This window comes from Sebastes umbrosus, chromosome 24, assembly GCF_015220745.1.
Source record: "Sebastes umbrosus isolate fSebUmb1 chromosome 24, fSebUmb1.pri, whole genome shotgun sequence".
Lineage (NCBI taxonomy): Eukaryota > Metazoa > Chordata > Actinopteri > Perciformes > Sebastidae > Sebastes > Sebastes umbrosus.
This window is the reverse complement of record NC_051292.1, coordinates 4306375-4330419: the sequence shown is the minus strand read 5'-3', so window position 1 is coordinate 4330419 and position 24045 is coordinate 4306375. Positions and strand designations below refer to the sequence as shown.

Sequence of the window (24045 nt, the reverse complement as noted above, 5' to 3'; positions counted from 1 at the left end):
TGTTAATATATTCTTATGTATATATATATAATATATGATAAAGTTAATATATTCTTATGTATGTATATATATATATATATATATATATAATATATGATAATGTTAATATATTCTTATATATATATATATATATATATATATATATATATATATATATATATATATATTGTTAATATAGTCTTATGTTTTTCATGTATGAGTCAGTCTAGTCCAAACGGGGGCGCCATGTTGGTGGTTGCAGGTTGCAGGCTCCTGTGACGCAGCTGTGACGTAGAGGGGCGGAGCCTGCTGTGATTGGCTCATGCGACGGTATAAAACAGCCGCCCCCTTTTCACCGGCTCAGAGCAGGAGGAGACACCAGAGGAGCAGGCAGAGCACGCTGGGAGAGACACAGTCTGCAGCCTTTACATCAACACAAAACAGGAATTGTGGACCTTTAACGTTTCATTTGCGACTGAAAATCAATGAAGGAGAGACGCTGCAGTCAGAAACTATCTCTGAAGTCCAGCATGGATCCCAGTCAGAGTGTGAAGTGTAAGATAGTGGTGGTGGGAGACAGCCAGTGTGGGAAGACAGCTCTGCTTCACGTGTTCGCCAAGGACTGCTTCCCAGAGGTGAGTCTCATGATGGGAGGGATGGGCTGGTGCTCTACTAGTCATGAAGGACATGCATCTAGTGTTATATAGGATGCATCTATATGCATTAGTATGTGTTATATAGGATGCATCTATATGCATTAGTATGTGTTGTATATGATGCATCTATATGCATTAGTATGTGTTATATAGGATGCATCTATATGCATTAGTATGTGTTATATAGGATGCATCTATATGCATTAGTATGTGTTATATAGGATGCATCTATATGCATTAGTATGTGTTATATAGGATGCATCTATATGCATTAGTATGTGTTGCAGCTGTACATGCAGGTAATAATGGTAACAGTGCTGTAGTAGTATGAGTATGCATGAGTATTGGCAATTTTATTGTAATTTAAAGGTAATAATGTGTTTATAAGCCTCATTTTTTTTTCATTTTTCATTAAAGTTTACTTGTATAGGCACTAGCTATTGATAGCTAGATAGGTAGATAGGTAGAAATGATTGTGTTACAGCAGCAGGTTATCCAAATAGAAATATGTCCAAAGAATATAAAGATTATTTGAATACACTATAAATATACCTGACTACTACATTAGCAAGTGTGCATTATTGTAATTGAAAGGTAATAATGTGTTTATAAGCCTCATTTTGGTAATTTTTCATCAAAGTTTACTTGTATTGACACTAGTTATTGATAGATAGATAGATAGATGTACTTTATTTGGAAATGATTGTGTTATAAGCAATGCAACAGTACATAAAATGTACATGTCAACACTACAGAAATATATCTAAAGAATACAATATATAAAGAATATTGGAATACACTAAAAACTACTACAAATAGCATTAAAAAAATATATATATATATATAAACATAGAATAACCCACTATATACATTAGCTAGTGTGCATTATTCCAATTTAAAGGTAATGATGTGTTAGTCTTCTGTTTTATAAGCCTTATTCATGGTCATTATTCATGAAAGTTTACTTGTATTGTCACTAGTTATAGATAGATAGATAGATAGATGTACTTTATTGAGAAATTATTGTGTTACAGCAGCAGGTTATCCAAGCAATGCACAGGAACAGTACATAAAATGTACCAATATATCCAAATACAAAGAATATTGGAATACACTATATAATATACCTGACTACTACAAATAGCATAAAAAAATCTAAATTATTAACATAGAATAACCCACTATATACATTAGCAAGTGTGCATTATTGTAATTTAAAGGTAAGCATGTGTTTATAAGCCTCATATTGGTAATTTTTCATCAAAGTTTACTTGTATTGGCACTAGTTAAAGGTAATAATGTGTGATTTCTCTGTTTATAAGCCTCATTTTGGTAATTTTTCACCAAAGTCTACTTGTATTTGCACTAGTTAAAGGTAATAATGTGTGATTTCTCTGTTTACAAGCCTCATTTTGCTCATTTTTCACACTTCTTTTATTCATATTTCCCTGCAGAGCTACGTCCCCACTGTGTTCGAGAACTACACAGCCAGTTTTGAAATCGACACGCAGAGGATCGAGCTCAGTTTGTGGGACACCTCAGGTAATTATACGCCCCGTCACCTCTTCTCTTGTGCTGTGCGCTTCGTGTTGGGTGTAAATCTGTTGTGGTGAAATATGTCCAGATATGTCCAAACATGCAGGTCACTTACACAAGTGACCCCTGTGGACATGCTCTCCTGCTGGTTAAGGATGATCAGATAGAGTTAAAGCTGCAGTAGGCAGTATAATTTTCCATAATAACCTTTCAGCATATTGTAATTCAAGTGCTCTGAGAGAAAACTAGACTTCTGCACCTCCTCATGGCTCTGTTTTCAGCCCGCGACGGGAGACTTTGACCTATCAGAGGTCATTTCAGAGAGAGCGTTCCTATTGGCTGTGCTCTGGCTGGTGGGCGGTGCTTGGTATTTCCTCAACTGATGTCAACTTGGCTGCGGGGTTTCCTCATTTTGCAGCTAAACAGTACACCACAAGATGTTTCTGGAAACATTTTAAGCGAGAAATAGGCATTACAGTAACAGAATATTGATTAATGTTTGATCAACGCTGCCCAGTTTGACCTCTTGATTGGAGTTTGTGAGTGATTGACAGCTGCTCAGAGACTCTGATTGGTTGTTTTCCTCCGGGAGGACACAGTGGAACATGATTTTATTCAGATTACTGTCAGGATATAGTGACCGTTTTACAAAAATAACCTTTTTTTAATCATATTTGCTCCATTTCTACCCACTGCTGCTTTAAAATTGAGCCATATCTTCATGAATTAACTCTGACACTGAGGTATTTCCCTAAAAAAATCATGTGATATAAAGAGGCTTGCATTTCTGAATAATGAAATGACCCATTTTAATCAATAAAGCTGGGTTAATCCTCCCCCTGAGTCCAGACACGTTTCCCCTCTGATTAGGAACCTTTTACCTACATAGAACCGTTTAATAGAGTCGAGCGTTAACACAGAAACGCATCAAAGTGCTGGATTCTTTCCCAGCTGAGAAAAACAGAAACGGGGAAAGAAATCATAATGACACATCTGGAGAACACACTTTCGGTTTTCGGGGAAAGTTTTGTTGTGCAACACGTGTCCCCGGCTACAGCTTTAACGCTTGTTAGTCGGACTTTAGCGTTCAGGGTCCAAACCAGCTGCTGCGCGCCCCCCCGTGTGTGAGTGTGTCAACAAACTCAAAACCTTCCCATCCATCAATGCCCGGGCAGTGAATAGCGTATGGTGTGTGTGTGAGCATGTGTGTGTGGTGGGGCGGGGACAAGCAGAGGGCCAGCTGTTGCGGGTCTTCGGCCTGGAATTCCTGAGCGATGTTTAAGTTGCTTTGTCGAACTTTAAAAGATCAGAATTAGATTTTTTCTGAGCAGTAAAAGCAAGTTGTTGCTGTGTTTTTACACTTCAGAGTAAGCAATGCTCATTTTCTAGGCTCAGGCGAACAAAACAAGGAGGTCAAATTTCACATTCTTTCACCCTCCGACGCCGTGTGTGTGCTGTGGAAGTGAAAAAGGCGAAGAAATGAAAGTCGGGCCAGAGTGAGAATTTTGTTTTATTGCGCCGTGTTGGCCCACCGCCTGGAGCCATTTTTCTTTTTCTCTCTGCCTCATAAAACAGCGAGGGATGGGGTGGCGAAGAGGGGGGGGGAGCGCCGTTCCTATTAGATCAGTGGACATGCAGCCAGACTCCCCCACCCAGCATGCACCCAGCGACTGATTGATACGGCTTTCGGCTTGACTGGTCCCTTTGTAGAGACGCCCATCGGCCATTCCGATCGATCCCTTATCTCCTGAGGTGTGCTGTGTTTGACCCCAGCATGCACCGGGACAAAGACAGAAGACAAACACCGCCAACCCCCTCTCCTTCATAAACACACCTACCCACTGTCTTTGTTCTGCAGTGATGAGCGGCTTAATGAGATGGTTGGTGTTTGAAAAGGGAGGGTTGTGGCACTAATTAAGGTCATTAAAGGTAAATGCCTTTGCTTTCCATTTGTCCCCCCACCATCCCCCTCTCACACCCGTGCTTGTCTTTGCTTCCTGGGCCTCAGGGTGGGGCCCGACGAGGCCTGGGCGCAGCCTTTGATGCCTTCGCACGTCTTTCAGCAGCAGAGGAAGCGGTTTATGCTGTCTGCCTGTGTGTTTAAATGAGCTGCAGAAAAAGGTGTTTGGTGTGGAGCGGTAAACAGGAGGAAGGTAAACAGAACAACCCCCGTGGCTCGGCGGCTGTGCGCCCGAGGCCTCTTGTCAATCCAGTTGAAATGAGCAAAAATCCATCTCACAACCTCTAAAGGAGGTAATCACAAGCAGGGCTGCAGCTACGAATGATTTCCTTATTAAAACGTCAGAAAATAGAGGAAAAAAAGAGCCCTAGGTGATGTCTTATAATTGCTTTTCCGACTCAAAGATATTTAATTTACAATCATATAGACCTCTTTTCTGTTAGTAAACAAACACCCAGAGCGTAGGTGGAGGCAGAATCATTCTCTCAACACATTAGCTAACGCTGCTTAGCAAGTTTTGTTGGCTTGTTTTCTTATGAAGGAAAGTTTTACTGAATAAGTCACTCACTCTCGGTGAGTGTTAGTGTTAAAGACGGTCTTACAATATTGATATCGTAGCTCACTAGAGCCTCGAATCACAGTTTGTCATCTCAAATGTATGCAACTGCCTCCAGTCTTTCCTTTGTTTTGCCTCCAGCTAACACCATGATGTAGTCTAATCATGACGTAGGCTATAAAAGGGACTTTTTTTTACGATTTATTGATTCTTAAACCTGCATAAATGGGTTTTTTTTGCAGCACAACAAGCTGTAAACACAACACTGACGTACATATGGCTAACATGTTAGAAAACAGCTGCTTATTTACACATCCAGAGCAGATACGGGGCAACAGTAGCATTCATTTAGGGTTATGTTTCTGGCCACAGAATAAATATAAATCCAGTATTCACTCCTTTTAGCTCTGGTTTGGTCTCCACCATCTCCTTTTTTTAGCTGTTAAATGCTCCATCGTATTCACCAGCTAGTTGCTAACTGTGTCTGTCTGCTATTTGGTGGGTTTATCATCATCATTACAGTCACCTGACCCATTGTTTATATTAAAATATTGATTATAGCAGCTTTAAAATTGCTGTTCTTTTCGACGTTAATCCCAGAATTGGTTTAATCAGATTGGACACCTTTGCACTGGTGAAATATTCACAATGTGCTTATGTTTGGACGGTATGAACCAGCTTAGTACTTCACAAATCAGCGTGAGGTGTTTGTTCCAACTTTCTTGGGCAATCTCCCAAAGCTAGGACAAATAAAAGCCTCAATAAAAATCTTATCAGGAGAAACAACACAGGAACTCTCACATCAAGGACTCCCCTAGAGACCCCCGTGTTAGACCCCACGGATCTCATTTGATAATATTTATCCCGGGGAACCTTGAGGGAAAGTTCTTGTTGTTTTATCTCTAGTGTTGATTTGAACAGCTGCCGACTTTGCACATTAAAGATGACCCACTTTGCAAACAGGAAGTTTATTAAAGGAACATAATGATAGAGAAGCCCCAGATTATCATTTCTAGAACATGTTGCATGTGTTCTCCTGTAACGCCAGACAGCTGAACTATGAGACTTTTCCATGCGCTCGGTAAGCTCCTCCGCCGCTCCGCTGTGCCCCCCACCTCCATTCTTGTGTCGGCGGCCATTGTTGCGTTGGATCACATTTCTAGGCTCAGCGAATTGGAGCCGCATGTCTGGCATTCCTCAGACTGAAGGTTTCTACTTCCTTCTCCACAAAGACCCCCATTGTACCCAGCAGGCCCGGATCCTTATAGCGGAGTGAAAGAGAAGTTCACTAAAGAGCTACCTCGTTTCCAGGGAGAAATCGAATCACGCTGGAATTTGCAGAGAGAGAGCCTTGAGCAAACGGTGGCGGTGGCGGTGGCGGTGGCGGTGGCGGAGGCGGAGGCGGGGGCGATGGCGATACAGTGCATGAACTTAAGGACAGTGGGATCCTGGGAGAGATTAATAGGCTTCCTGTCTGCTAATGTCGTTGAAGGACTTTCTGTGTGATGTTACACCTGACATTACAAACCGCGTCCGGTCTTGACACTGAACACCTTGCACTCTTGGCTCTCTGTGACCTCTAAACAAACTTGTATCACCATCCTCCCGGAACCATCCTGAAAGTAGTACTACTGTTTAGCAACATTTTCTCTCCATCTCTCTAATACTCTATTAGATACCTTTACCAATGTGTTTGCAGCAGCAGATATCTTGGTAACCACAGCAACTACAGCTGATGTTGATGCAGGTTACTTCAGTTTAAATTGCCCTTCCTCTCTGTTGACGTTGAATGTGTCTGGCTGGTGAGACGTTGCATATTTAAGCCGAGCGGTGTGGGATGGGTTGACGTTCCTGTCGTCCGTTTGTTGTTTCCACAGGTGTCCCCGAAGGCTTAACGCCTCTCCGCTCAGACACATGCTCTCACCAGCCCCTCAGCCCAGCTCTGCTCAGCTATGTTAGCTATGCAGTAAATCAGCAGGCCTGCAGACCTGTTGGCCATACCTCCAGTCTGTCGGTCGCAGCTGGCTTACCTCAGGCCCGTGTGTGTGTCTGCATGAGATAAAGTACATTTCCATGTCTGTAAGCCATTCATGTGACGGCTGTGCAACAGAAAAGTGGGGATGTCTTAAAACATCATGGAATATTTCAGATCTGTATTCCAGGCAGGAAAACATCAGGAAATACCAGAATCTTTTGTATTTAGGTGGAAGTCAGGGAACATCTGGGGATTTGAATATTGAGTCACATTACATGAATAGAGCATTTTCCAACTCGTTTCATGCTGCATTAAGCGGTGCCTTTCATCCCAGCTGTTGTGGAAATCAGCCTGAAAAAAGCACATTAAAGAGGATCTATTATTATAATTATTTTCAGGTGCATACCTGTTTTGGGGGTTTCTACTAGAACATGTTTACGTGCTTTAATGTTCAAAAAACGCTTTATTTTTCTCATACTGGCTGTGGTGAAGCACCTCTTTTCACCCTCTGTCTGAAACGCTCTGTTTGAGCTCCGCCCCCCAAAAAAGCCCAGTCTGCTCTGATTGGTCAGCTGGCCCGCTCTGTTGTGATTGGTCAACCGAACCAAACTCTTCGGACTCAGCTCCAGCTCCGCTTTAATTAGCTTTGTTTGAGGGCGTGCCAGACTAGCCGTAATGCAAATATGTTACTTGGTGACATCACTACATTACGGAAGAGAAGGCGGGACTTCAAGCCAGGCTTTTCAGGGAGTTCAGGAGCAGTGTTTCTCTCTTTGGCTAGACATGCACCGATACCGGATTGGATATTGGGCCGATACTGACTCAAATAGCTGGATCGGGTATCGGTGACAATAGGACCGATATTTTGAATTCAGTTATATGTTTATATGCTAATACTGGAGAGAAAGAATGATCAGGGTCACTTCCACACAGTGAGGCATACAGCTTATTAACTAAACACGGTTTATTCGGTATATACCCAAAGCCGAGGTATCACTATTGGTATCAGGACTGAAACAGTCGGATTGGTGCATCCCTACTTTGGGCTTTGTAACTTTGCAGACCTTTTACATGCACAAAAAACGATCTAACACACTGAAGGAAAAAGCCCCAAAAGCATAATAGTTCCTCTTTAACAAACCAGGAAGGAAGAACATTTTTACATTTTCTTCCTGCTTAGTCATGGAAAGTGTTTCCTCAGGACCACAGTGGACGTTAAGTATTGTCTTGCAGTATATTCTATCCTCTCTTGTCATTGTGGATTCATTTGCTGTGAGCAAGACACAAGGGGGAGATATGTTTAAGAGAAGGCGAGAGGGCGGTAGAGTGTGTGTCAGTGTGTGTTTAAAGGACGGACAGGGAGGACAGGGCGTGTGTCTTCCTTCCAGATTTAGAGATCCTGTGGGAGAACAATGACAGGAGCTAATTAGATGACGGTCACCAGGTCTTGTGTGTGTGTGTGTGTGTGTGTGTGTGTGTGTGTGCGTGTGTGTGTGCGTGTGTGTGCGCTAGCGGTGGGATTTCCTCTTATCTTTCCGGTTGGCAGGAAGATGACCTCAACGTTCAGTTTAGTCCCAGACGCAAGCCCAATGCAGTAAACGGCAGACAAGAGAGAAAACGTCTCCTATTAAAAGTCTCCTGAACACCATTAGCAGACCTGCACAGAGACACATTTTGATCCTCCGGTAAAGTTTCCTGTTTGTGTTTGGTTTGCTGAGATGTGCTCGGAGGATTAGCAGCTATAAATACTTTAATCACCAGTTAAATTCACAGGAATATGTGCAGAGGTGCATGGAAACCACACACACACACTGCACCCAGCAACTCAGATATGTGTGTTTCCCTTCATTGGTCAAACCAATCAATTCATTGTAAAATGTCAACCGAAACTACAGCTTACCCTTTCAGTCGCAGGGTCTTATTTTCCCAGTGATTGGTTCCAGGCAGTCAAGGCTGACACAGAAAAAAAGGAAAACCTTCAAACAATGCAATGCGGTCGTGATTGATTGTGAGACAGCCGTGAAAAATGGGAAATTAATTCTTGCGGGGATCCCACATTCCTATTCGCCTTGTTCTTCCCGTGTCGTGTCGATGATAGCGGCTCAGAGTCGGGCCTTTTTGTTTCGGTGGTGTCACCTATCAGGCGGCTTTCCAACAGATCCTCGGGGAGGGAGTGGGAAAACAACGAGCCTGTTCTCATCTGAAACACATTGTGTTCAGATCAAGACATCAGAATAATTTATTCGGTGTAGTTCCTGGCGTTTTTTGGAATAGTAAAATGCATCGGGTGTTTTCACACTTGGTGATTCAGCATTTTTGGGCGCCAAAAAAACTCAGACTCCTCTGAAACGAACCGAACTCGGGAGTTGGTCTTGAGTACGGTTCGCTTCAGGTCCATGTTGCAGTTCGCTTAACCTGTATATCGTGAACACAAAGCGCTCCAGCTTCGCTTTAGGGATGTCACGAGAACCGATACTTCCACACCAAGTCGATGCAAAAAATTCTGAAGACGTGACGCTACTCGTTTTTCTACAGAAACGCAGGTACCGTATGTACCGTACTAATGGCGTCCCGTCGTCCCGGGGACAAAAGAAAATGTTTTTAAAGGTTTTACAATATGAAATAGAGACACTATGCATGTGCATTTTATGTCTGTATCAGTCCTGCTCCCAAATGCTTGTTATGATTGTAATAATTGATGACAAAAACACAATAATAATTGCATTGATTGCACATGCAGAACATCATAAAACACCGTAAAACACCATACTTAAAAATCGCTAAACACCCAAGTACCGTGATAGTATTGAATCAGGAGATAGGTGTATCGTCCCAGCCCTATTTAAATGTGACTTTGTTGCACTCTGTTGGGTTTCGACCTACAGTTTTCACAGTATTGTTTATTGTCCCCGTTGGATGTAGCAGTGATCTAACCGGCCCGTTTGACCTCCTCCCCCCCACCGGCTCAAACTCTGGGAATGTACGATTGTGGACACAGATACGGTTCAGATTTCTGTATGCAGCAGCGCTGCGTTTATTGTGCACACATCAGCTATCGTCATGCTTTGTTGTGCGAGGCCCGGGCCTGGAAGGAAGCGCAGATTGTATAAACGGTGTCGTCTCCCATCCAGACTGTTTAGATTAGGAAAACTAGATCCCTGAGAGTGTGTGTGTGTGTGTGTGTGTGTGTGTGTGTGCACGTGACGGCGGCACATTCCTGGCTTTTCTCCACGGCAGTGTTTGGAAAAGACCTCCCAGGGGAACCTTCATTTACCAAAAGCAAAATTCTCCAGATTCTTGGCAGCCGGTTGTGTGTGGTCAGCTCGAGCTCGTCATGTGATCTTGACTCACCTTGACATTACGCCACCCTCCTCTCCCTCCTTACCCCTCCCCTCCCTTCCTCTCCGGAGATGTTTCAGTCTGCCGGAGAGAGATGGGCGTCTCCCTCACACATGGTTTCAATCTGGAGTATGGCAGTCATTTCCCGCTCTGAAGTTCTCCGTTTCTCCGGAGAGGATTTCTTCAACAAGTGATCACGTCGTAGTCAGCACATTTTTTCGACTGATGCGGCATTATTTGTTTTTCCTCGCCTAGTTGCTAGGGATTATGGCTGAGCTGCAATCATACCATATGAGAATAACTGTCAGAAATGCTTTAGAGTTGAAAGTGATTTGGCCGCTTTCATGCTTTCAAGAAATGTGTTTGTGGTTTTTCTGTAGAGTTTTAGTTGCTGGTATTTCCTTTTTTCAGGGAGGAATTTTAGGCCTCTCTGGGAAAAAAAGTCCCTTCTACCGTCACAGTCTTGAATTCGGGAAACCTGTGCTAATCCTTGTGGCACAAGTTGTGCAATTTTCTGGTGTATGCACTTGGGTAAAAAAACGTTTCTCAACAGGGCAATGCAAACGTGCAAAGCAGGAATATGAAAAATCCATGTGCAAGCTTTCATAAGAACCCACAAAATCAGTTTTTATAAATATCCGTGCACATTTTTTGGATGAAAAGCCGTGCTTGGTGTGAAACCTGTATGTACATTTGTCATGAGCCTCTTGTTTTCCTGTTTCAGGATCTCCGTACTACGACAACGTGAGGCCTCTCTCCTACCCCGACTCTGACGCCGTCCTCATCTGCTTCGACATCAGCCGCCCTGAAACCCTCGACAGCGTCATGAAGAAGGTTTGTAACTCTTCACATTCATTCAAGAGGCGATCATCGAGCCTTTTGATAGGCTCAGTCTGAAGTCTTTTAGCTTTTAGACTCTAATCACTGCTCCACTGTAAAGTCTTTGATTTAGTTTGATCCGCTGACAAAGGCCAAGTCTGCAGTCAAGAGGTTTTTCTCGGTCGCGTCAGATCTTGTGATGTGAGGATGTAAAGCCGTAGTGTGTGTTAAATCCCCGGAGCGGCTGGTAGAAGGAAGTAAACGCTCCTACTGACCGACGTTTAAACTGAGGTGTCGTCGCCAGTTACTCACATGGAGCTGCCCGGGGGTTAAACGTCTGATGACTGTGGTCGCACTGGCTGACTCCCACATGTGTGCACTGAACATGAAGCAGGACATGCAGCAGCAGCAGTCATCTGACTTTGCTAAAATATGTAAAAGCATTGTTTTTGGACAGTAATAAGCACCTGGTAGTGCTCTTCTTTTGTAAGGAACTTCCTGTTTTCATGACTTAAGTTTACTGTGTTTCCTTAAAGGGATAGTTTGGGTGTTTTGAAGTGGAGTTGTATGATGTATTTATCCATAATCAGGGTATTACCTTCAGTAGATGACGACCCCGGTTTGGAGAAACAGACAGGAGTACCAGCACGGGAGCAAAGCAATGTACTGCTGTGGACGGGGCCAGCAGCAAAACCTATTTCAGACACCTAAGAGAATCAATATCAGTTTAAGTGTACTCTATATTTAGAGTATTTTCACAGCTTTACCTTGCCACTAGATAGCCTTTTCTAACGAGGAACTGAAGCCGTTTTATCCATCTATGCTCGTGCCAAAGCCAGTAGGAGTCTTGTTGCTTTGGCGGATAGATAACGGCTTCAATTCCCAGTTGGAAACATAGACTGAACAGCTGTCTCATGGCAAGATAAACCAGCAAAAATATTCTAAATATAGCGTAAACTGATTTTTTTTTAGGTATTTAAAATACGTTTCTCCAAACTGGGGGTAATACACTGACTATGGAGAAGTACCTCACACTTCAAAACACCCAAACTATCCCTTTAACATTGTGTCAGCCACTGGTCATGTTCCAGACAATGCGCGTGATCAGAATTAGCATTGGTCTCATTGGCTCGTAGTCAAGTGGTGTTTGTGCAGACAGAAAGTGACAGACGAGGTGTACAACAACTTCCTCTTTGGATGTTGATCTTGATCCCCTGACCAGCCGGCCGTCCGGCCAACCCGTCAGCCCTGAGGCACATTAGCCTCAGATTAAAGCCCCTGGAGAAATACCATCGATCACAGAGCGTGTATTGTTAGTCAGGGAGGAAGCGTGGGGATTATTTGTAGTTCCTTTTCAGGGTTGAAAGCGTGAGGGGCTGCAGGAAGTGGCAGCTTTAACCTTTGTGCTTAAAGGACGGGTGACGGATGGGGGGGGGGAGGGTTGAACTCATGTGTCAGGTCGTTCTGGCCATCATGCATATTTTAACATTTTATTGCAGTTAAATGGTGGTAGATAATTTCTCATTTTCCCCACTCCTGTTGAATGAATTAAAAGGTTTTCTTTGGTTTTTCTCCACAGTGGAAAGGGGAGATCCAGGAGTTTTGTCCCAACACTAAGATGCTGTTGGTCGGATGCAAGTCTGACCTGCGCACCGACCTGAGCACGCTGGTGGAGCTGTCCAACCACAGACAGACACCCGTCTCCTATGACCAGGTATGCACACTAAAAGTGTTGTAAATGACACATATTTTGTGACTGGATTCATTCATGAATAATCGCTTATTGGGCTTAATTAAGAGAGAAAATCCTGTTGGCATTGTGCTTAAAAAATGACCTGACCTGCGAGCCCTTTCCTTCCGGCGCTGACCGTGTTTGACCTCTCCCTCCTCAGGGTTCCAGCATGGCCAAGCAGATCTCGGCGCCCTACATCGAGTGCTCGGCCCAGCAGTCGGAGAACAGCGTCAGAGACATTTTCCACGTGGCCACGCTGGCGTGCATCAACAAGAACAACAAGAACGTCAAGCGCAGCAAGGCCACCCGCGGCAACAAGAGGATTTCACACATGCCCGGCAGGCCCGACCTGGCGGCCGTGGCCTCGGACCTCCGGAAGGACAAAGCCAAAAGTTGCTCGGTCATGTGACTGATCAGACTGCGGCGGATTAGACTGAGGATGAGGACAGAGCACAGTGCAAGCAGGAAGCTGTGGGGCGACGCTCTTTCCTGCATGCGAAAGACCCCTTATTTGTCCGGAGAGGGGTTTTATAAGCTTCAATTCATGTACATGTTACTGGAATACTCTGCACCGGTGGAGACTCAATGCGTAGTAGCGTCCCAATCCATGTGGCCCCGCCAGACGAGGAAGCTATCCGTCAGCGAGCTACCTGCTCGGGGAAGTGACCCGCTTCCTCCGGGAGGACGGAGCGGATACGGTGGAGGCTTTCCACGCCGACAGGAAATGAGCAGGAGGAGTGATGTCATGAGGAGACGCTCGTTCATAAAGGAAGAACATGTGGTCTTTTGAATGAGAGCCAAAGCCGGCGATGGGGGGGTTTGCTGCACGCAGGAAAAAAAAAAGAGACGCTGGATCAAAGAGGTTTTGCTCGGAGGGTTTAAACACCAACTCGTACTGATTCACGCTCACCCCCTGCTCCTGTAACTGTAGCGCAGAGGACATTGGAAGAGGAAGTTCGTGGTCCTGACGCTGTTTGTCCCCTGTCTCTGATATGTTGTCGGTATAATGTGAAGTCATTGGTGTGTAACTGCATCATTGTTTTATTTTAGCTTCATCCTGTTGAGTTGCTGATCCTCAACGATTTCTTGCGTTCGTAACTGCACGTTTGTAGCAGCCATTTTGTGCCCGTTTATTTCAACACCTGCAGACGCTCTGATGACAGATTACCTGTGGTTAACTGACAGGTTTATGGACTCCTCTGTATTTCGGAAGTAGAATGACTCAAAGCTGTAGTCACCCTTCAGGCCAACAAGTCCATGTGATAAACAATTTGGCCCTTCAGTTAGTGACACTGTTTTGAAACAACAAAACACAAATAACTTGCGCAACACGTTTTAAAAACCTTAATGGGCCGACAAGCGTCCTGACAGGCTGACAGCCAGTTGGAGCTGTGAGTCACTGCACTTCGGGGAGGGAGTGGAAATGTAAGCAACAATTAAAGCTTGTTTATCAGACTCTGAAAACATCGGAGCTCTCTGCTTTGCATTTCCTTCAAGTGTGCAGACTCTGCTGTTGGTTAAATCCTCATAAAGGCCCGGTCACGCACGCCAGCAACTACTGGGATCAGACAATTAACTGGTTTCATTACTTTCTAACATTTTATAGACTAAATGACTAATGAAGAAAATAATCAGCAGATTAATCAATAACAAAATTAGCTGGTTGACAATAAACAAGATGATTTTAGCTTGCTAACGTGACGTTGGTTTGGAGAATGGGTCCCGGCTCTAGTGGAGTAACACACAACCCTGTCTCCTACAAAATAACGTCTCCATACAACTAAACTGCATTTTCAATTACGTTTCAGGGGAAACGTATTTTCTCGCGGATTATGGTCACAGTTTTAATCATGTAGAAACAAAACAAAACAAAAAAGCAACCCAACTACTGGGTTAGGTTTAGTAAAATAACGTCATGGTTTTGCTTCAAACAACTACAAAATTCAAACAAAACAAAAATGCAACAAAACGACTTGGTTAGGTTTAGGCAACAAAACGACTTGGTTAGGTTTAGGCAACAAAACTACTCGGTTAGGTTTAGGCAACAAAACTACTTGGTTAGGTTTAGGCAACAAAACTACTCGGTTAGGTTTAGGCAACAAACGACTTGGTTAGTTTTAGGCAACAAAACTACTTGGTTAGGGTTAGGCAACAAAACTAGTCGGTTAGGTTTAGGCAACAAAACGACTTGGTTAGTTTTAGGCAACAAAACGACTCGGTTAGGTTTAGGCAACAAAACAACTTAGTTATGTTTAGGCAACAAAACAACTCGGTTAGGTTTAGGCAACAAAACGACCCGGTTAGGTTTAGGCAACAAAACGACTCGGTTAGGTTTAGGCAACAAAACAACTTAGTTATGTTTAGGCAACAAAACAACTCGGTTAGGCTTAAAATGACTACGGAATTTAAACAAAACAAAAACGCAACAAAACTACTTGGTTAGGTTTAGTTGAAAAATATTATTTAATATAATTTACTTGTAGTTTCACACGGGACACGAACAGCGGTCTCGAATATGGAAGTCCTGTGTTTTTTGTGAACGTGATCCGCAACAAAATGCGTTTCCCTCGAAATGTAATTCACAATTTCCACTTCCTGATGTGACCGGGCCTTCACTCATGAACTTGTATTTAAAATATAATACAAACAACAAATGGTGTTAATTTGAAAATGAGAAACAGTGTTGTTTACGGTGTACATTTGTGTTTTTCCCCCCTAACAGTGCAATTAAGGAGCTGTTTAAATATCAAAGGTATTTGATGCACTTTTAATGTAACTTCCCGATTATCTTGTTGAAATGCCAACGCTGTCACATTTGGCAGCCCGGTGGTCCAACGCTTATCTTGATTTTCTAATCTGTCGTCTCCTCCCCGTGTACATTATCATGTTTTCTTGAATGTTGATGTCACCTTCAAATGTCTTTGCCAATGTTGTTTGCCGCAATATTTATTGAATTATATATTTTCCCTTTAGAATAAATGCAAATGGAATTGAAGTGAAGTGTTTTCTGTTCATTGAGAGACAACAAGTTACATGCAAAAGAAAAAATACTGAGAAAACAATCACTGTAGATGCCCTACTTAACCGGTTAAATAGTTTTTACACAGCAGTTAACATTCACCTCTTCAGCTCTACAGTGTAACAACAGTCTTTCCTCTCAGAAAAACAAGTTGGACACGAGTCCCGACCGTCTTGACATCTCAGTGAAAAGCAGGTTTTGTAGCAGCTGAATGGAACAAACAGCTCTCTGTGAGTCAGACAACATCAGCTCGTACAGTATCGCTGGGAGCAGACAATGTCATACAGGCCCGGGTTGAATTCCCCCGGAGGGCTGCCGAGCATGCAGACTGCTTTTCCTCACACAGCGAGCCTATATATCACGCAATGACTTCATCACATACACAAGGGCTGAGATGTATGAGGCTGTCAGGGGCAGGAAAACAGGGCTGTCAGGTGAAAAATAAATGTCGGAGATGAAAGACGACACACAACTCCTCGCGTTGAGGGAACTTTTCTTATATTAGATTTTAAGTCTCATTTGTTAAGTCTGAAGACTCACTTCTCATATTTCTAAGTGGACGGACATACTGAGTAAGACATACAGAGTAACAGCCTTAATGGATTTGATTTCAAGTCTATAGTGTGTTTATAGTAAGTTTATTCTTTTTACAACGTGATTTCACAGAAATACTTTGTTTTTACGTATTTATGTAAAAACAAATCCAACAATTTAACTGTTGAAGAACCAAATAAGCTGTATGAGAATAAACAAGATGCAAACGTAATGTTAGGTTGGCTCCTGTGGAGTAACACACAATCCTGTCTCCTACAAAATTACGTTCCCAGGCTGACTTTTTACCCTTCCAAATTAAAGGAACAGTGTGTAACATTTCGGGGATCTACGTATTAGCAGTTTTCATTAGTGTATAATCACCTTAAAATAAGAATCATTGTGTTTTCGTAAGCTTAGAATGAGCCGTTCATATCTACAATGGCGAGTGGGTCCTCTACACAGAGTCCGTCATGTTTCTAGAAAGACTTTCACGTGTTTACGTTACCTAAAGGCCATGTAGTTCTCCGACACGCTTGTGAAATTGCGTTAACGTGAGTGTATAAACCGCGGAACCGCCGGTTGGTTGCAATCTGCAACCACACCACTAGATGCCACTAAATCCTACACACGTTACCTTTAAAGGAGAAATGGAATATATTATTTATAACTATGTTTTCACTAGTGTATGATCACCTTAAAATAAGAATCATTGTGTTTTCATTAGCTTAGCTAGCGGGTCCTCTTCACGGAGTCAGCCATGTTGCTACAGTAGCTCAGAACGGACAAACCAAACTCTAGCTCTAGAGAGGGCGCTTAGCATTTTTACGTTATCTGACGCTTGGGAAATTGCGCTAACGTGAGCCGCAGAGTGCAAAACCGTGGTATCGCCAGCTGGTTGCAATCTGCAACCACACCACTTAGATGCCACTAAATCCTACACACGTTAAAGGAATAGTTCGACAGCTAGCCTAGGTATGTACGGATTTAACAAACGAGATACAAAATGTTATTTCGTGAGCTTTAAAGGTGCTGATAGGTAGATTTTGTTACCTTTGCTGTTAGCGATTTCCCTGTTTCCAGTCTTTATGCTAAGCTAAGCAAGCCATAGCTTCGTATTTAGTGTACAGACATGAGAGTGGTGTTGATCTTCTCATCTATCTCCTGTAAGAAAACAAAAAACATATAATCCCAAAAATGTTTTTCTTTCAGTCTTATCTGATGTTGTTCCTGCATTCGGATACAGTAACATATTATTTCCTGCAAAACAACAGCTGCAATTGTTCTTTGGTGTCAGTCCCTCATCATTAAACAGCGAGCTAGGGCATCTTTTTCAGAGTAAAGTTTTGCTTCTATTTCCACCAGACACACTAGGGAGTAGTCTGCTGTGCAAGATGTGGATCAAATAACACTTTCTCCACCCAGAGCATAGCCTCATAAACCAGAACGTCTGACATGTCGAGCATTGCTTGTTCTCAACTGGATAAACCTGCTTTTTTTAACCATTATTGCCTCCATTGTCGTTTCATACACTCTCACTTACGTGCACACATATTTGAACGGTGATGTCCACGCACACTCTGAGGCTTGTTGAAATGCATTTGAGAAATGTAGGACATAACTCAGCACGGTGGAGAAGAGGGACTGAATTACAACACTTTATCACCAAGCAATTTCAACACTGACCGTTACAAACAACACAACATGTATGTGGCAATTGAACCTTAATTCTACCGCCGGGTCCGTACTGTAATAGTATGTAGCCTGACCCAGATACTGTAATAAGAAAGGAATCCCACTAAAGCAGATCGCCTGGTCTTAAACACTCCCTATTGGTCGGCCGAGCTGGCAGAAAATCAGTCTTTAGCAAGTCTGCAGTCCACCCTGTCTGGATGTGTCCCACAATGTTTTAACAAGGTTTACAGTACTCAGCCATGTTGTTTAAGTATGCGAAGTGAAGTGAGCTAATACATTGATTTCAGATGTGCTGTGGGTGATTTCCGCTGTTTTCCCAAGGTGGTGTCCTTATGGTCTGCAGATGTTCAGACACACTGTTTTTTTAAGCCATGCTAGTGTTGGTTGGACCACCACATCCAGAATGAGATATCTCAACAACTATTGCAAGGATTGCCATGAAATTTGGCACAGACATTCATGGTCCCCAGAGGATGAATCCTACTCACTTTGGTGATCCACTTACATTTCCTCTAGCGCCACAATGAGGTTGACATTTTTACTGTAAATGTCTCTACAGCTATTGGATGGATTGCCATGAAATTTGGTATATAGATATAGATGTATATGCATTTATGGTCCCCAGAGGATGAATCCTCATGACTTGGCAGTCCCCTGACTTTTCTTCTAGCGCCATCAGCAGGTCAAAGTTGTCACTTATTCTGTGAAATATGTAAACATCTATGTGAAGTATTGGCACAAAAGTTGGTACAGACATTCGTGGTCCCCAGAGGATGGCTCTTACTGACTTTGGTGACCCCTTTACTTTTCGTGTAGCGCCACCATGAGGTTGACTTTTTTTTTTTTTTTTTTTGGTTAAATGTCTCCACAACTATTGGATGGATTGCCATGAAGTTCAGTAAAAACATGCATGATCCCCAGAGGATGAATCCTCATGACTTGGTAATCCACCGACTTTTCTTCTAGCGCCAACAGCAGGTCAATGTTTTCACTTATCCCGTGAAATATTTCAACATCTACATGATGTATTGGCACAAAATTTGGTACAGACATTCATAGTCCCCAGAGGATGAATCCTACTTACATTTCCTCTAGATTAATCTCTAAATTACATGTTTTTTGCCCCAAACTGCGTGTGATTATCATAAAGTGGGCATGTCTGTAAAGGGGAGACTCTTGGGTACCCATAGAACCCATTTTCATTCACATATCAGGAGGTCAGAGGTCAAGGGACCCCTTTGAAAATGGCCATGCCAGTTTGGGAACGTAATTTTGTTGGAGACAGGGTTGGGTTGTGAACATAGTAAACACTATAGGCCTACAGTACCTGAGCCTGTTAGCATGCCGATGGTAGCATTAATCTCAAAGCACCACTCTGTCTTAGTACTCACAGAGCCGCCAGCATGGCTTTAAACTCTTTTGTTTAATATAAAACTCTCTGACACAGACATGACTCACGCACACATACGGCGTTGGCATTTATGTGGGATAAATGTGACAAGAAGCCACTCCTATCTGGCACATGGAAAGGTTGAGCTCCATTGTAGCCTTTGGCAGCTCCGTCCCGAAAGACAAGAATTGTTTGAAGAAAAGCGTGATATTCTTTTGTTTACACCTGCCTCCCAGTCCGTTAATCTGACGGCTGACAAACTGTGTGCTTTGGAATGGAGCTGGAAGCCACTCCTCGTTGGACATTTTTCATAAATTCACACAAATAAGTGGATAAAAAAAAGCTCTCGATTGCTTATTTGACTTTGATTCATGAAGGGCAAACTATCCTAAGACTATTTTATCAATCAGGATTTCCCTCACGTACAGTTTTGATAAATACTTTTAATATTAAGCCCACTCTCCGGTGCAAAACAGAATAAATATCTTAATCCGTCTGCAGTAACAGGCTTAGAGAGAGATGGACTCTATTCATCACCATCTTTTGTAGGAGCCATCTTGATTAAGGAATACAATTGCTTGGGTGAACTGTTATGGCAACTCGATTGAGCAGGAATGACCATCTATCACACACATATTGCTTTTTATGTGCAATCGACTGCCTGTTATTGAACCGGGTGAAGTCAAGGCCGAGGTGGAAGTGAGTTGTTTCACCCAACAGCTCAATAAAGCTCATTGCTGCTCGCCCACAGAATATCCTCACACAAGTTCTCTGAAAATGCAACCTTCCCCGAGTTGTTGGTGTGTGTTTGAGCAGCCGCTAACCTCAACCCCCCCACCATTTTCCTGCAGGACCAGCTGGGACGGATGCAGACTGGGAGCGTGTAGATCAATAGGTCTAAACTGGTGGCGCATTGTTTCCCCCCCAATCCTCCTGCCTCAAACAATCAGTCATGCACAGCTGTAAAATAGAGACGGGCTGAAAGCGAAACAATGGGCGTTTTTTTTCCTTCTTTACAGAATAAGCTTGTGCTGAAGGTCTTGAGAAAAGAGGATGAAGAGGAGAATGTGTTCGTGCAGACGGCTTGAGCTTAATGACAAGCCTTTAGTTCATTATGAATGAACTGGTGGGAAAATGTGGCTTAATCTAAAATGCTGACACAGCGAAGCGAAGTATAACAGTGTAGAGCCTTTGCATACAAGAGCAACGTATCCTCATACAACGGTTCGTATGATATCTTTTGAAAAGTTATACCTAATTTTTCATGCATCTTCCTACAAATGTCGTGTCAATTTCCGTTCCAGTCTTTTTGAAATAAACTTCCATCTTCACAGGATACTACTTAGTTAGGTTTAGGCAACAAAACTACTTAGTTTAGGAAAAGATCGTGGTTTGGGTTGAAATAACACCGAAAGTGGCGTAACTTAAGTACAGAAGGTATTTGATTAAAAACTACTTTGTTAGGTTTAGGAAAGGATCATGGTTTGGGTTGAAATAACATCGTAAGTGTTGTAACTTAAGTACGAAAGGTACGCGACAAAAACTACTTAGTTAGGTTTAGGAAAAGATCGTAGTTTGGGTTAAACTACACCGAAAGTGGTGTAACTTAAGTACGGAACATGCATGAAATAAACTACTTGGTGAGGTTTACGAAAAGATCGTGGTTTGCGTTAAACTACACCGAAAGTGGCGTAACTCAACTACGGAATTTACGCGACAAACACTACTTAGTTAGGTTTAGGAAAATATCGTAGTTTGGGTTAAAATAACGCATAAAGTGGCTTCCTTAAGTACGGAAGGTACGCGACAAAAATGGCCATATGTGTATATATATAAATGTATAAATGTTTCCTAGTGTTCACATCTGCATTATTGGATTTTCTCATCATCATCTCATATACTATTTATGTGCTATAGTCATTCTCTTGTGTGTAGAAAAGAACACTGAAAAATCATTTCAGTTGTGGCTTGTAATATTTAACTCAGTGTGTGATTTAAAGTGCCCCAAAACTCTGTTTCAAATCTTCAGTATAACATTAAATATTCATGACTAAATAAGCAACAATCAAAGTTAAATTTGGAAAAACATCCTTATTTATTATTTATTAAGACTTTAAAGCAACGTTTGTAACATTAGCCACCATAATCTGGTCCTACCAGACCAAGTTAGACTGCAACAGCAAAATCCCTAGGTGTATTGGACTGAGTAATGGTGAGTTTTATTCGTTTTTAAGAAGAAGAATGTGTTATGTATTCTTTCGAAAATTACAGAGTCTCACTTTAATGCTTTTTTGTTAAAAACTAAGAACTTTTAACCAAATTAAAAGCTATTATTTCAGCTTGGAACACTGCCTGATAGTGCATCCTTATTGTACTAATGAGTTCTACTTTTCACGTCAGCTCTCATGCGATCCACCATCAGTATATTATTATTTCAGTGAAACTTTTCCACATTGGCTCACTGCTGCCCTCCATGGGGTATTGAGTTTGGAGACGACTGTGGGAACAACAGGAAAAGCTTTTCATGAGAGGAATGTTTCTGTGGTGAGCTGCCGAGCCGCTGCCAATTCACCAGAAAAAGGTCCTGACTCATGTTTTACTGGATACAGTTTGCTGTTACGCCACAGTTTTCAGTTGCACAAATCGAGCTTTGACTGTAAAGCTCAAAGCTGTTTTGACATTTACATTTGACATTAAATAACAGATTATTATACTCCCTCATCTTTCTCTGGTCTGGTTTACCATATGTCGGATCCTCACTGAGGGCTACATGCAGACCGCTGACCTCCTGCCTCTCTCCTCTCTCTTTGCCATCTGCTCCCCGGCTCGCCCTTATTGGTCAGAGGCCAAACGCAACACATGTCTCAGCATGTTGTCCGGAGAGAGTCCTCATCGCCTGCTTAAGCTCTAAATTTATCTCCTCCGTAGCAATAAGATCAGTCAACATCATGTGTGCTAACGTGGGCTGCAGCCAATGATCCACCGGGGACAAAAGGTTGGACCTCAAGGAGCAAAACTTAAAGCGACGCAACACAAAAATCCATTTATTTTAGCCACGGTGGCTCCACCACTTTGGTCCAGACTGAACTATTGGATAGATTTTCATTCATGGTTCCCAGAGGATACATTTGTTGTCGCTTCACAATAAATTTCATTCACTTTGGTGATCCCTTAAGTTTTCTTTAAGCACCATCAATGGCCATAATGTCAATTTTCCCAATACTTAAATCCACAAATTTGTTTATATTTCAAAGCATGTATATGTATCTTCTCCTATACGAAATGCAAAATTAATTAATCTGTATTTATGTTTTATTTTATTAATTTTGTGTTTGTTGGCTTTTTTATTTGTATTTATTTATTTATTTATTTATTTATTTATTTATTTATTTATTTATGTATTCATTATTTGTTATTTACAATTTGTTTTAATTTATATTATTTTTTTATTCGTACTACTCAATTTTGAACCAAGTGAAAACCAAAGTGAAAATGCTCTATGTTAAATATCTGTGAATAATGTTCTTTATATATATATATACTGTATATATATATATAGTATATTCTATCTGTTCTTTTTAAATAAAAATACCATCAAAAAACTTGCTAAACTAAGTTAGTGAACAAAGTAATGCACTGTAATTCGTAAATAATAAGTAATAAGTAAGATAGTCACTATCTTAGTTTAGCAAGTAAGCATGCTAACATTTACTAATCAGGACAGTACAGCTGAGAGTGATGGGGATGCCGGTAGTTTTGCAGGTATTTGGTTGTAAACCAAAGTACTGGGCAAATTGACATTATTAAAGAAAAGTTATGCTTGTGTTTTTGTGCACATTTTCCGATGCCGGTAGAAGTTTTTCGATAATGAAGACAACATTTTACCTTCTCAAAAAGATAGCAAAGCCATCCCCAGAGCAAACGTTCTCCTCTTTAAAACCGCTGCTCTTGTACAGTGAATGAAAGAATGTAAACAGCATTAATTCAGGTATGTGTTTGCACAGCAGGTGTGTTCCTTTTCATTAGCTCGACAAATATGTGTTTTATGATTCGGCCAGCGAAGTCCCTTCTCTTCTCTTCTCTCCATCTTGTTATTAAGCCGCCTCTCCTCCGGGCTTTAACCTCGTTAACCTTCGCCAATCATCACTTCCTGTCCAGCAGTCCCACACATGGGACACTTGGGGTCACAACTAATCCAGACGCCATTCTCAATGAAGCATTAACGCCTTTGAGTGTTTGTTTGTTTATCAGTTAATTTACAGTATCTCCATGAGCCGAGGACCCCCCCTAAAGATTAGAGAAACTGGAGCGTCACTAGATCACTTTGTGTGAGAGACACAGTGACACCCACCTCCTGCTGAGTGTGTTTACTTCACCAGGAACAAAAACGCACCCGGGATTCCCACCAGCATGCCCGCCACCCATCAACACCCCCCCTACTGTGCCACTGATGCTACATTGAGCCAAAGACGCTTATCAGTTGTCAGCCGCTCCTGGAGCGCTGCTGCAGCCCTGCTGTGCGTTTGTTATGCTGTGACTCAATTTGCTTCAAAATCTCATTTCCACCCGCGGACATTGTTTTGTTCTGATGAGCTGCTAATGTCTGAAGATCTCATTTTGTTCGTAAAAATGACAAGTTTTTATTGTAGCAGAAGGAAAATGTTGCCTGAAGTCTCATCCATACAGGCTCATTAGCCGGGTTTCCACCAAAAGTTCCCAGGACTTTGTTTCACATTTTTTTTTTCAGCATGAAATCAATTCGTATGTAATCCACGTAATTGTGAACCAGGAAGTTTAAAGAGCAGCTAACGCCATGTAGGGAGGATGTTTGGGGTGGATGGATGGGTGAAAAAAACAC

The 24045-nt window shown here is 42.2% G+C and overlaps 1 protein-coding gene and 1 long non-coding RNA gene across 2 annotated transcripts in view; both read left to right on the top strand.

Annotated features, from left to right (window-relative positions):
* The window catches only part of LOC119483589, a 54101-nt gene that overhangs the window by 15759 nt on the left and 14297 nt on the right, over positions 1-24045 (top strand). The window lies entirely within an intron of this gene.
* Positions 337-14274, top strand: rnd3a (Rho family GTPase 3a). Its single transcript, XM_037761800.1, has 5 exons — positions 337-614; positions 2090-2177; positions 10726-10835; positions 12400-12534; positions 12713-14274. The coding sequence occupies exons 1-5, from the start codon at positions 465-467 to the stop codon at positions 12959-12961; spliced, it is 732 nt and encodes a 243-aa protein (XP_037617728.1). The 5' UTR covers positions 337-464; the 3' UTR covers positions 12962-14274.